Below are 14,156 nucleotides of genomic sequence, written 5' to 3' on the forward strand. Positions count from 1 at the left end.
CCCCCCCCCCCCCCCCCACTTCCCATGTACCAGCATTATCATCCACCCACTCAGTATTATCTACAGCCAGTTATCTTGCTAATCAGTATCACTTCAAACTCAACAATCTCGGAGAGACTTTCTCTGGCAAGGACAGAAAACACAACTTTTAATTTGTTTAGGTGGAACATAGTGAACTTGGATAGAAAATTAGGGGATGGGGGGTTAGGAGTGGAAGATCTGAAAGTCCAAAACATCACCTTACTGCAAAAATGGTTTTGGAGATTCGCTGCCGAAGAATACGCTCTATGGAGAACAGTTATCACTGCAAAATATAGGCTTCTCAATCATTTGACAACCTAGCAGACACAAACTCACAGCCCTAATGGAATTTGGAAAAGCATCAGAGTTCACTGAAACACATTTTACTCCAACTCTTCATTTAAAGTGGGTAATGGCAGGAGTAAAATTTGGGTGGATGTCTGGCATGGTCAAGCAATATTAAGGGAGAAATTTGCAATACTTTTCAGTGTAGCACAGAATCCGGATGCTACAATTTCAGAGCATTGGTCACACACGGCAGGAATTCAATATCAGGCGAAGCATAAATGATTGTAGATGTAGACAGCATTTCTTCAATGCTTCAGATGCTGAAAAGTGTATCCCTTTTAATCTCCTTAAGCGACTCTTGAGGAACTCATATTTCATTCTCAATTGATCATGGAAGTGCATTTGAAGAAACATGGCACCTATAAAGGTGGAATGCTTCACATGGCTGGCTGTAGGCGCATGCCTCAATCACAAGAATCTCCCAAAAAAGGATATTTACAGTAGATTCCCTTTGTGTGAGAGCCAATTTGAGGACATTAATCACCTTTCCATTCACTGTTCACTCACTTCAGAAATCTGGTTCCCACAAAAGCATTGGGGGTCAAGTGGGCAATGCCTAAGGTAACTACTATTTGCTGCAGTACTGGTACAGTAAAGGTCTCGGAAAGACTAAAATGCAAATATGGAATTCAGTTCCTTCAGCTATTTGGTGGTCCATATAGAACAAATCCCTATTGCTTTTTTGGTGTAATCTGGCTAGTGCAAATGACATGAAGCCATGATAGACTTATCGAGCTCATTACACAATCTGTAATGTGTCTTTCCCTTTCCCTGTAAATATTTAAAGCACTTTCTTAATGCTGTCTTTTAAAATATCGCCTTTTAATGATAACGAAAAAAAACTAAACAACCTCTAATCATTGCCAACTAGAATGGGATGAAATTTTGAAGTCATGATCTCAGTATGGTGATCAATGCTTGAATCTGGTAATGGGACTGTTGAAGAGAGAGATTGAGGAGAGCTTCAGAGTCGGTATTGATAATGGTACTATGATTTTTATTTTTTTATTTTCTGGATAATGGTACTAATGGTTTAACTAAGTTGATTAAGATGCACAGAGAAAAAAGGGAGAGAGTGTGTCAAGGATCTCCTCAGTTACATGAGTAGAATGAAGGGCACAACTATCCGTTTGAACTTATCAAGAAAAAAGAAGAACAACCCAGATACCTTCCTACCAACAGCGAAGCAAATGTATATGGTAAAGCATATACGTTTATTAGCATGCCTAGAAGAAGGGAAAGAACGAAAGTTATTCTCACTTTTGTAAAGCTGATATGATAATCCACATAAAGGTCAGCTCCTTCTCTAGCAAATAGAGGATCTTTAGCAACCTGCGAAACAAAAAGCATGAAGTTTTCATGTAAACAAAGTTAAACCAGTCAACAAAAAGGACCCCAAAGACAAAAGGTTTTAAAGAAAAAAAGGGAAAATCTAAACTGAGAAAGGCACCAAATGTATGCCCATGTAGTCAATTATCAAAAGATATTTCTTTGTCTTAACGTGACTATGTGTAATGGTGCGACAAAAACATAGGTCTTGGCCCGATCAATGTTGTTAAAGGCCCACTTAAATGTGCTTAAGCCCTGAAGCTTAGTGCAGCACAGGCCAGACGCTTCGCCTGACCATCACCACACTTCACTGGCGCTTCACAGCTTTAGTAGAGGCATCACGGGAGTCTCAACTCTCAACTACCAATGGAATCAGTTTTAAGGAGGGCAACATTAAATAGCAAATATAAATGGCAAAGCAATAGAGGACACTTTTGTATGGATATCTAGGTGAATTGGAATACGAAAACAAAAATTTAGTAAAAGAACACAAGTTACTAATGTAAACAAAAATTGGATCTGAATAATAAATTTACAATGTTTTTTGAACTAGAATAGCATGCTTTTATGCCACGTCCCATATGTTATAGCTTCTCAATGATTAAGTCCACATAATTGAGGTTTGTATTTATATTCATTTTTCTTGTATGACATTTATTTGTTCTTCTGTAGCGCTTTTCTTCGCTACAGCTCATGCTTTTGAACTTTGATTGCACTTTGCACTCAAAGCCCCAACTGAAACTTGATACCACCTCTGCTTTTACCTTTGGTAACAATGACATGGAATCTACATAATATATAAAACTGCAGTTACCATGCATGATACTCAAAAACACCCGCTTTGCATGCCTGCCGGTACGCTTAAATCAGTCCATGTAATAGCTTTAGGAAATATATGGAAGGTATTGAGCCAAATCAGTCGTTCAAACAATGGTCCAAGCTCCAACATTAATGTGTTTGTTAGCTTTCATTTAAAGTCATATTCTTCAGTATGATGATCAATGATTATCCCTACTTGCTTTCAAATATTTCAATCAAGTTATTGAGGGGGCACATAAATTTCAGAAAGCTTCCATCCCCTCACAATGCATTTTTGGAGAAACATAAGGAGCTGCTACTGAATCGAACAATTTCTTGTTCAAGCAGTTCTTGCTTGAGTTTAATACGCCAAGAGTTCATCGAATAAAGATAAAGGCTAAAAAGAGTAGAATAAAGTGAAGGTGAATACCACACTGATCAAGAGCTTGGTAAGTGTTCAAGACTTGCTGGTTAGATTGGATTTTAACAAATATCTCTGGGAGACTTTCTTTTTCTGATCGGAGTGAAGGGGCTTCCACTTTATTACTTGGGTAGAGTGAAATAGCTAGACTCTCTTATCAGCTTTCTTTTCGGATATATTTTTCCTTAGCACTCAAGAAGTAGACATTATTAATTGAATTGATGTGAAGTCTTTCCATTCCCGGTCCAATTACAACTAACAGAATGTACATTAGTTTATCACTATCAGATATCCGATGGTCCTCTACTCCATCAACTTTTTGTTTGTCAGAAAAATAACTAAAGGCGGTTTGCTCATTGTGCATTAATTGCATAATAATACTTTTTCATAAGTAATTCAGCAAATTCTGTTGTAAGATTGAGGGGCTGGAAAAGCCAAAATACACAGTTTTCAATTACCTTAAGCTCCCATTCCCCTCTTAAGTTGTTTTCTGACCATCTACAAAAGGTAAATGCCTTTGAGTTTACCTTTATTTACCCTTCCCTAATACCATCTACTCAAAAGATATAGTTAAAGAGAAGGGTAAATAACCTAAAGCAACGCCAAACACATTATTATGGATATATCATCTCACCTTTTTTTGAGAAAGGAGCAATATTATAAATCTTCAGAACCAAGGCTATGCTGGAAGCCATATTTACTAGTCCAAAAAACAAGCAATGTATATATCATCTCCCTTTATAAAATATAAGAGCCCACCCCCTTGAAAATGTCTTTTTGGCCTGTCACTGAACCCTTAGCAGATCCTGGTCATGTCTAGCTTTGTAGGTGTTCACTTCATACCCATCACCCATGCATTAGGATATTCCAATTCCCTTGTCGAAAGAAAAACTCTAGTGGGCTTCTGCTATTAATCAGGGACATCAGATAATTTATCCATAAGCTAGAAATTTAATGGATTTCTGCTATATATATAATGCAAATATTATAAGGATTGACCATGCATAAAAATTCTTGAAGTCACAGACATGGTAGTAAATCCAAAACAATAACAAAAAATCACATTAGCTGACCCAATATAGAAGATACATTAGAGTAAGACTTGAATCAGATGAGGATCATGCACCTTTAGCTTTATAAATAAGCTGCCTGGCTGCACCCCTCGCCTGCCAGCATGACCAGCTTTTGGCACACGAATAGTATCACCAGAGTCAACACCTGATCCATCACGGACAGTAAGTTCATCACAATAATCCTATCTTATGCTCTTAGACCTAGCTACTAAAATGAAAATCAGAAAAAGTTTCATATAGAAATGTCTACTCGTCCAATGAACATAGGATCAATCAGGTATGCTGAAATTAGCCGGGATCAACAATATGAATCATCTACATCTGTTCAGCTCTTTTTGTTACATTACAAACTAATTTTTAAGGTAAAATAACGGATTTTTTAGAAGTAGCTCCCTAAGTCCCGCAATGTAGTCATATTGACATAAAGTCTCTAACCACAGTAAAATGACTCTTGATAAACCAGACCTCATGTAAGTGTAACAACAACAACTAAGCACTAATCCAGCTAGTTGGTATTGCCTAAGTGGATCATCTCTTTCCATTGATTTTGTTCGTAGTTAGATTAGATCAACATGGATTCCAAGAGATTATAGGTTCTATTGAAACTTAACTTCATTATTTTAAATCTACCCCGTCTCCTTTTAGAACTTCCAATCATCATAGTTTGCATCTATAAACCGATGCATTTGGAGGTCCAACATAAAACATGGTTAAACCATCTCATATTACCTTCTCTCATTTTATTGCCTACATATATTAGCCTAACCTTTGTCCAATGTGGTCATTTCTAATCTTATATAACCATACAATCATCTCAACATCCGCATTTTGGAGATATTTTTCTGTGGACATGCAGGCCTTACACGTTCAACATTCACTCCTGCATAACATTTTTGGTCTCAACCATATTATAGAGTTTACCCTTCCACTTTGATAAGTATCTCCTTATCAAATAGCAAACCTGTCAAATTCTACTATTTAAACCATCTTTATTTATTTCTCAGTGGTAAAGCTTCATATTTGCCTTTAGCAAAACCCTCTTTCTAAATTGACTACACTAAATCTTCTCAGTTCAGGGTTGTACTCTATACTCTAAATTCAGGACTTTACCAGGAAACACAACCAGCACAAATCTGGTAAAGAAATCTGTTCTCCATAGTCAGGAAGTTTATCATACGATGAGGGTCAAATACGACAATACGATCAAATCTTTTGTGGAAAAGCACCGAATCACCTTAATCTTCATTAAAATTGGTCATTTGTATATTTAATAGCAGTACGAGGCAAAACACCACATGCTATATCCTCAACATTCAAACTTAAGTGATATAGCCCTAACACTCCCCATTTTCAATATCATCTTATACCTCCCCCCATCCTCACCCCCCACCCCCTGCACCCTTTTTTTCGTTGAAAAGTCTGGTTCATATGATTTCACTCAAAAAGTGGTGGTTCAAATCCAAGTGGTTGAGAAATTTCTTGACCTACAATAATCGACTAAACTTATCTTATATCTATCATACTAGGGCATGGGGATTTGTATCCATATAGTTTACCCCACATGTATTTACAGTTTTACACCTAAAAACGATCTTGGGCTGTTTAAGCTTGAAATTAGTGCCAGCAGAAAAGTCCCCACCCTAGAGGAGAAAAATGAAGATATGAAATATTGTGAACTAACAAAGTTTCCAGCTAGTTGTTTAAGCAGAATATACAAGAACTTCAACTGAAGTACGCAGATTTTTTTTTGAAACTGCTAACGTTCAACTATAGTACACAGATGCAGTTTAGAAATAAACTAAACTCCTTATGGTAGCACTTAAATTGGAAAGTAAAAACCAATGCATACCGGCAGGTATAGTTACTTTAACGTCTTTAATGGCTTCAACAACTCCTGATGCTTTGCATGCCCTACAACGTTCCTGAAGAAAACCAAGCAATGATCATTTGAAGCTCAACTTTGAGAGTTGTTCATTGTATCAAAATCAAGACCTTAATGACTCGTCCAGATCCTTTACAGGTACTGCAAGTTGCTGTAAATGGAGGGATTGTAACCTGATGAATACGTTGGAGAGTATTAATAAAACATAAAGATAAAATTGCTCGATTATCAGGCAAAAGGGGAAGGTGTTCCACTAAGGTTAAACCTCATATGATGAGGTCACCGTCAGAAACTTGAATGTACTTACTCTCCCAACTCCTTGACAAGTTGGACATACTTTTGGCTTTGAATTCAATGGATAGCCCAAACCATCTGAATGAGGATGAGGATAACAAAGTGTTAAGTGGTAAAACTATGAATTTCAAAGAGGAAGTTTTGGGATAAAATTGTCATATAAAATGAGACCGTGGGAATAGTTAAAAGTCAAAGCAACTCCATCATTTTTCATGCAAGTCAAGCCACATCATATAATATTGAATAGATTGAATACAATTACATTTTACTACTTCCCTCTTGAGATATAGACTTAATTATTATTTTCTTTCATTTCAGATGAAGCCAGAGAGTTCCTCCAGGTATAAGCTCCGTTATCATGAAAATAGAGTAGCCTCATTACTTATAAATTTTAGCCATACTTTCCGGGTGACCTTAATGATCAATGTACTAATTTATGCAAGTCAAGCCACATATAATATTGAATAGATTGAGTACAATTCCATTTTTCTTCTTTTCTCTTGAGATATAGACTTAATTATTATTTTCTTTCACTTTAGATGAAGCCAGATAGTGCCTCCAGGTATAAGCAGTTAAGCACCATTATCTCTCATGAAACTAGAGTAGCCTCATTACTTAAAAATTTTAACCATACTTTCCGGGTGACCTTTATGATCAATGTACTAATTTATCCATTAGGACAGCACCCTATAGTACTGTATTTCTAGCAGAGTAAAAGCATGACTGTTGGAACTCGCTAGCAGTTTTTTGCTCCCTTCACCTGTCTAGTGACAAGATCAAGATGGACTGCTTAGCTCTTTTATATTTTTCGTGTAAACAAGATATATTAACTAGGACAGAAGACATCTTTGATGTGCTAGATTGTTTATAGGCAGCAGTTTAGACTAAGACTGTTTTATTCTGTAAGTTGTAACACTTTTGAAGGGGAACTACACTTTTGTTGTAGTATACCTGTGGATATATAGACAAAAGTTACCAGTTTCAAAAAAAAGAACAGAGAAAGAGAACAGAAACATGTCACACATAGAGAGAGAAAGAGAAGCCAGACAAATTGCATAATCATCCTCTACCCATGCTTCCACAGAGACATAGCATAATAAACAAAGAAAAAGACGAGGCAAAAGACAATTAGACATCCAACTGCAACACAAAGTAAAGGCTTAAAAAACGTAACCAGATAGTTTAAACAATGTGTATCAAAAGAGAACATCAGCTTTTACTTACTGCAAGAATCACATGGTACATCTGCATCAAATGAAAGATGTTTTGTGCATCCTTTAGCAGCTTCAGAAAAAGAGAGAGAAAGCTCCACCTACCATTTGAAGATAATACAGTCAAACAGGTCTCTGAAAATGCGGAGAAATCTGAGAAAATGATCAAAGTGATCCTTAATGTATTAGGGCTCGTTTACTTTGGTCCTTGATATATACACCCTATCAGATATAGTCCTTATTATTCTTAATGCATAAGAAAAGTTAATCATTTTGATCAGAATCATTTTGATCCTTTACCCTAACTAACAAATTTTTAAGAAATGCTGCTAAGTTTAACCCTCTAACCACGTGACTAACAAAAGTCACAGCAACAAAGCCCCAAGCTATCGTCTTCTCCGTCATCAGAAGTAGGAGCTCTGAAAAATCACAAAAAACTTAAGAATGGTGGCACATCCCCTGCTAGGAACAAAATCACAAGATGATGAATCCTTTCTTTCATAAATTTGAAAGTATACTGAAGTACAGCAAAGAAGTGAAACAAATTTAGCCAACATGTAAGTTACCAAACCCCTCTCTTTTTCCTTCAATTCACAAATCTCTAGATCTGCAATTGTTTTTTTACATTGTATATTGTTTGATTTATTTTAATTTAGTGTTTTTTTAATGATAACAGCCAGGAAAAGATTATAAACAATTGCAAGGATTCGAATGATTTCTTTCATGCTTTTCTTTGGAGTTCTGTCTGAACAACAATGTATCTCTACAGATCCGTCGAAAATTCACCAAGTTCAGAACCGAAATCCAGCGCTGATGTGGCTTCTCCACCAGTGATTCCGGTCCTTCACCTTCATCTACCCCGACTTCTCCTCTAGTGCCTCCACCATAAAATCTCTTTCCTGATCATCGAGGGTTAAATTTAACTGAAAATTTGACGGATCAGTTAGTTTTTAGTGTAGAGGACTAAAATAATTCACTTTTACTATACACTAAGGACCATATCTATTAAGGTGCATATACCAAGGACCAAAGTAAACCAACCCCAATACGTTAAGGACCATCTTGATCTTCTGGGGAAATCTCAAATGGAACAAAATCACAAAAGGAACCACCTGAATGTCTTGTGTCAGATTTTCAGCCTCATTTTCAAATATCTGAGAAATATTGAAGCATATACATTTAAGCAAAATTCCATACATCACCGCACTTCACAAAAGAGAAAAAAGGGGTGGAGAAGAAATATACCTCAGAAAATATTTTCTGAAACGAATCAGAGAATTGTGTGCTATATGTATATCTAAAATCATTGCCATTCCCATAATTATAATTTATATTTTCTGTGTTGCTTGGTTGCTCCTTCATCTGAATTAATAAAAAATCATCATTAGTAGTTTATCAAATTGAATCATGATGTATCATAACCTGAAAATACAACCCATAGGAGAAAAGACATGTTACCATGTCATAATGTGCTCTCTTCTGTGGGTTTTGCAAAATCTGGATTCACCTTTCACGATTACAATCCATAAAAAATCATACGAAAGTAGTACAAGGAAATGCAACAATTCTTCTTCGAGAGCACAGAAATATTTAAACCTCATATGCATCTCTTATCTCTTGAAATTTCCTCTTCGCAGATGGATTATTCTTATTGGCATCTGGGTGGTATTTTTTTGCAAGCTGCAAAAGGTTTTGATGTCAACATACTAGACAGTTAAAAATAGCACAGAACGGATGAAGAAAATGATAAAAAGTCACAGATCTAAGCTAGATAATGCTTAATATAAATGAAGCAAATAAATTCTTGAAGTGCAAAAATTGAATCACTTGTCTGAGAACACCAACACAATGTGAATTATCACCTCTAAAAAAAGAAGAAGATTCCTTTTTCAGATATGGGAGGGGGAGGGGGATAAGAAGAAAACTCTGATGTATCTTAACGACAACAAACTACTAAATAACCAGCCTCTTCACTGAAAACAATCTACCAATGACTAGTAAAATATCAATACCAAAAACGAAACAGATCCATATGCAAACAAAAGGTGGTGCCAAATTGACAGTGACAAGCTTTTAACACCAAATAGAATATCAATAAACCACTTATTCAAACTTAAAAGCCTATTGAATAATATCCTCACCGCATGAAAAGCCTTCTTAATCTCATCTCGACTAGAATCTCTAGATACACCTAGAATTTCATAATAATCTCGCTCTGCAGAATAACAAGCTCCTGAAAAATTAAGTGATGCAATTGGTTCATATGATAGAGCAATCGAAAAGATGAAGCACGCAAATCAAAAGTAGCTGTCTAAGATATCGAGGAATACCGGTGGAATGGAAAAAATGCTTCAACGGTGGAAATCTCCTAGTCGAAGAACTATTAGGTTTACCAATAAAACTGCAACTGTACAAAGCTGATATACAAAGCAAAGTAAACCACGGTATCATAGATTGGCTTTTCAATTGGCTGAACATAATTCATGTTGGAGTAACGACATTTTCTGTCAAGTTCAGGTGTTTCAACATACATTCAGCACATACATAATGTAGATTTTCACCCACCTCGACTATTCTGCCAGATACCTACTGCCTCCCATCGACACAAGTATCCGTAGTTCTTGGTGGTTTAGGCATATGAGAAGAAATCACCGAATGTTTTTTAATTTGAACCTATAACCTCATAGCTATCCTCCCACTTGGTTGACCACACCCTTGAGTGCACTAACAACTATATTTTAGCATTTAAGTATTCACCTCAGGTCCAAGTAAATCTGATGTTGCCAGCTAGTACTAGGTTTGTGGTCGTGGTGTGAGGAAATTTGGGGGATGGGGGGTTACCAGTAAAATATGCAACATAGACGTGGTATGGTTATATTGAGACTAGTTGGATAGGCAAAGAAACAGATGATTACATCACAAAACAGAGAAAGTAAATTTTTGAAACTGTTATTTTTAAAATTGAACAGTGGAAGTACATTAACTAATGCAGTGGTATGGTTTTATCCTTAGCATGGAACTCTTTTTAATAATTAATTTATGATTTTATAAATTTATGCACTAAGCCAGTGCATCAGCCATAATTGCAGATTGTGCAATCCCTCTATTCTGTCTAGGTGACTATGCACCTACCACGACAGCTGGTGACATGATTTTGCTTTATAGTCTTAGGATAACAATTTTACCCCTATGCAACCCTGGCATATATCCCCTCCTCCCGCTTCTCAAGCGACAGAGATAATATATGGTCCTAATACACCTTCTGAAATTGCTTACACTGGCTTTGCCCATTAAACAAAAGCTTTAAGAAACACGTTTTCCACCTATTCTGTAACAAGTATCTGCCACCTCTTCTATAATTGGTGTCAAATTAGGTAAACTGCTTTTTGGAGGACTGTTTAATGTACACAAATTAGTTAGACCATCCTGACCTTTCTGGAAATTGTCCACATCAATGAAGCTTGTAACAAATCCGAGATATTATTACCTCGTTATGTTACCACTACTCAATGAAGGTAAAGTTTAAATTTTTGTACCTTCTCACACCATAACCGATGCCCAATTAACCTAACTAACAACTAAGGGCACAAAGTTGAGCTCAATTAATGACAAGTAGCTCATGAGTCATGGCAAAGAATCCTTAGAATTGCAGAGTTTGATACATAGAAAAGAGTTCAATCTCACAAGTTACAGTTCAAGGTAAGCCTCTTACATCGATTTTTAAGTAATGTAGGTAGATATTCTGAAACATGTGAACACACATTCCCTTTATTGATCATTGAATTTGCAGAAATTGAGTGCTGTGACTGGAAATGGAGAAAAAGAGTTTAGGAACAATATTACCACTTCTCTGAAATATAACTTGTAAATTGAACAACATTGCAGGAGTTTTCAATAATATTACCAAAACAATTTGAATGATAGATTTTGGGGAAACTCCTGTCCACCTCAGTCTGCCCATTTGGAGCTGGAAGCAATTCCAAAAGCCAAAAGAGTTAAATAATAAGCTAAAGTGAAATGCCCCAGGTGAATAAAAAAACGTTCGATGTGATAATAACATAATATTCGGCAAGAATTAACCACTTCAGTTTTAGGGTGTGTTCTCTATGAAGGAAAATGTATTATTAGAAAATGTTCTCCACAAAAATAAGTGGGTTTCTTACGTATTTTCTTGTGTTCGGTACGTTTGCAAAAAATATTATCCAAAAATCATTTATATATAATCTAAACAAATACTATGAAAAGTGAGGATGAGGTGTGTTGGAGGATACTTGTACAACTTGTTATCCCAACTTATTTTCCTAAAGAAATATTTTTCCGAAAGTTTGACCAATCCTCCATAGCGAACACAATGTTTTATGCGAGAATTGCATGAAGAACACAATTAGCTTTTTAAGCTACAAGTCAACAACACCATCTAACACACACCCTCCTTCCACTAACTTCTTTAAGCAAAGATTTTCGCTTCCCATCCATAAAAATTTACCCCTTTGGCATTTTTCACTTTAATCTCAGTGTTTGGCATTCCTCATCTTAACTTACTATATCAACAGAAAGCAGCCCAAATACAAATACAAGAACATATACCCACTGCCAATTCAAAAAACCAGAACACCATACACTGCCAAGTAACCTAAAGGGTTTTAATAACAGAAAAAATTTAAAAAAATTAGGCAAATAACATCGAGAGAAATTAGGCTTACTTGTAAAAGTATCTGCAACTGAACTGTCTAATTCTTGGTTCAATCTTGAAAATGTTTCACTTTTTATGCTCTATGGAGCGGCTTTAATTGGGTCTCAAGTTTTTATAAGTTACTATAATTTTTCTTTTCTTCCCATGAGGTTTTCTCTTTTAGGGCATGACCCATTGATAATTTTCTTTTTTTAATTTTTGAGAAAAGGGTCGATTGTCAAATAATATCTCAATTTTTATTTAATAATTAATTTTATTTTACGCTCTTACTAAGTAATTTACCCCCGTTTCGCAAGGGAATAAATAATCTTTCTAAGCTTTTGAACAACTTTTCTAATAATCGACTGTTATAAAAAAAAAAGAGTAAATTTTAGTAGGTTTTAAGAACATTTCAACAGAAATAAAATGATTTGACATTATCATATATCTCAAGAATTTGAAATATATAATGAATGATTAAAAATATCATAATATATGTTTGATGATATAATTGTCTTGATAAAACTGAGTGATGTTTTTATGTAGCGAATAAACATATTTTTTTCTATTTTTTTGTACATGAAAACTATAGAACTGATAATTTTATGGTTAGAATAACTCCTTGTTAAAAACAAATTATATAAAAGTTTTTGATAATCAATATTAGTTATAAATAAGTTAAGACCGTTAAAAATGTACACCACAACAATATAAATAATTTTTTTAAAAGACAATCTACTTGTTTGAGGTCAAACGTTCACCACATTTCGTTATTGTTACTTTGTTACTCTAACAAAATTTATAGAAGGAGAAAAATAAATTTGAAACAACAACAAAATAATATTGTTGACCTTTTTAGAAATTCATTCCTCATTAAATTGCTGCTCTGAAGGCCCTTCTAGATGTTTCATCAATGCAACTTTAAGACTTTTTCATAAAATATATATGTATAGTTGTTGCATTAAGAAAGTACAAGTAGATCAACATGTTGGATTCGAAACTCATGTTAAAGAAATATTCTCGAACATTAAAAAATTAAAAATGAGTCTAACCTAGATAACTCAAATGCTCAGCAATGACTTGGGACATAAAGAACAACAAATCAATGTTAATAGACATATCTTTTGTAGCTTAAGATATTACTTTTATTTAGATCAGGTTTTGTTTCATATTCTTCAAATTAGCTTGCTAAAAATAGTCATAACTCACACCAAAAATATTTAGTAGAGCTTAATGAGAAGGAAAAAAAGAAAAATATTAAAAGGACGAAAGCTTTGTCCAAGTGAGATCATATACATACCAAACGAAAATAATCAATACAATTTTAAGGAGACAACCAAAACAACTAGAAAAAACATACATTAAATGGAGTAAACTATGAGATGTTGAATAATGATAACAAATCATTCTAACCAGAAAAGTTCTCATGTTTTAAAATAACATACCTAAAAAAATTGACTAACACTTCAATCAACTTTCAATCCTTAAAGTACTCATAATATCTAGTGATAAAATTTAGTAAAAATAGATAACAACAACATAAAAACAAAAAAATATGGGCATGCAAAGTTATTAACTCTCCGAGGATTTTCGAAAGAACACAAAATCTCATCCTTGTATATGAAGAAATGACGTTGATGATGAACAAATTAGAGATTTGTAAGGATTTTTTTTATTGTACCTTCAACAATTTCGGTCGAGAAAACTTGCTTGAATACTCAATTAATGTTTTTTATTTAATATGTACTAACAAATACTTATAACAATAATATTGCAGAAACATAAGCAACAAAATTTAAAGCATGTACTCAAAAATAACAATTAATAATATAAGCATAAATTAATGATTGTAAAAACATACTAGGATTTATAACAATAGAATGAAACAAAATGGAAAAAATCAAGCCAACTGAATGCACAGTCCCCTTAAGGAAATTATTCCCTCCTAGTACCCGAGATTTAAAGGAATAGATCCTCTTAAGAAAGAACGATTCTATTCACCAGCGTATTGATACAAAAAATAGTGTCAGTGAGTCATTCAACAAGAGCAAAGTACACAATTATTTAACTATCAAGAAGAAGAAGAATAAGTTCAAAATTTTCATTG

The 14,156-nt window shown here is 34.6% G+C and overlaps 1 protein-coding gene across 1 annotated transcript in view; it reads right to left on the bottom strand.

The window, feature by feature from the left end:
- LOC125850059 (chaperone protein dnaJ 1, mitochondrial) overlaps window positions 1-12,228 on the bottom strand; it is a 20,390-nt gene extending 8,162 nt beyond the window's left edge. The window contains exons 1-15 of the mRNA XM_049529967.1: window positions 12,081-12,228; window positions 11,282-11,344; window positions 11,090-11,183; window positions 9,708-9,794; window positions 9,519-9,610; window positions 8,974-9,057; window positions 8,836-8,874; window positions 8,623-8,739; window positions 8,490-8,531; window positions 7,391-7,478; window positions 6,180-6,244; window positions 5,983-6,045; window positions 5,840-5,912; window positions 4,044-4,135; window positions 1,630-1,701 (exon numbers count right to left, since the gene is read on the bottom strand). Of these exons, the coding sequence (XP_049385924.1) occupies window positions 1,630-1,701; window positions 4,044-4,135; window positions 5,840-5,912; window positions 5,983-6,045; window positions 6,180-6,244; window positions 7,391-7,478; window positions 8,490-8,531; window positions 8,623-8,739; window positions 8,836-8,874; window positions 8,974-9,057; window positions 9,519-9,610; window positions 9,708-9,794; window positions 11,090-11,183; window positions 11,282-11,338 (1,065 nt within the window). The 5' untranslated portion in view covers window positions 11,339-11,344; window positions 12,081-12,228. The remainder of the gene's footprint in view (window positions 1-1,629; window positions 1,702-4,043; window positions 4,136-5,839; window positions 5,913-5,982; window positions 6,046-6,179; window positions 6,245-7,390; window positions 7,479-8,489; window positions 8,532-8,622; window positions 8,740-8,835; window positions 8,875-8,973; window positions 9,058-9,518; window positions 9,611-9,707; window positions 9,795-11,089; window positions 11,184-11,281; window positions 11,345-12,080) is intronic.
- Window positions 12,229-14,156: the final 1,928 nt, after the last annotated feature.

Source organism: Solanum stenotomum, unplaced genomic scaffold, assembly GCF_019186545.1.
Source record: "Solanum stenotomum isolate F172 unplaced genomic scaffold, ASM1918654v1 scaffold13383, whole genome shotgun sequence".
Lineage (NCBI taxonomy): Eukaryota > Viridiplantae > Streptophyta > Magnoliopsida > Solanales > Solanaceae > Solanum > Solanum stenotomum.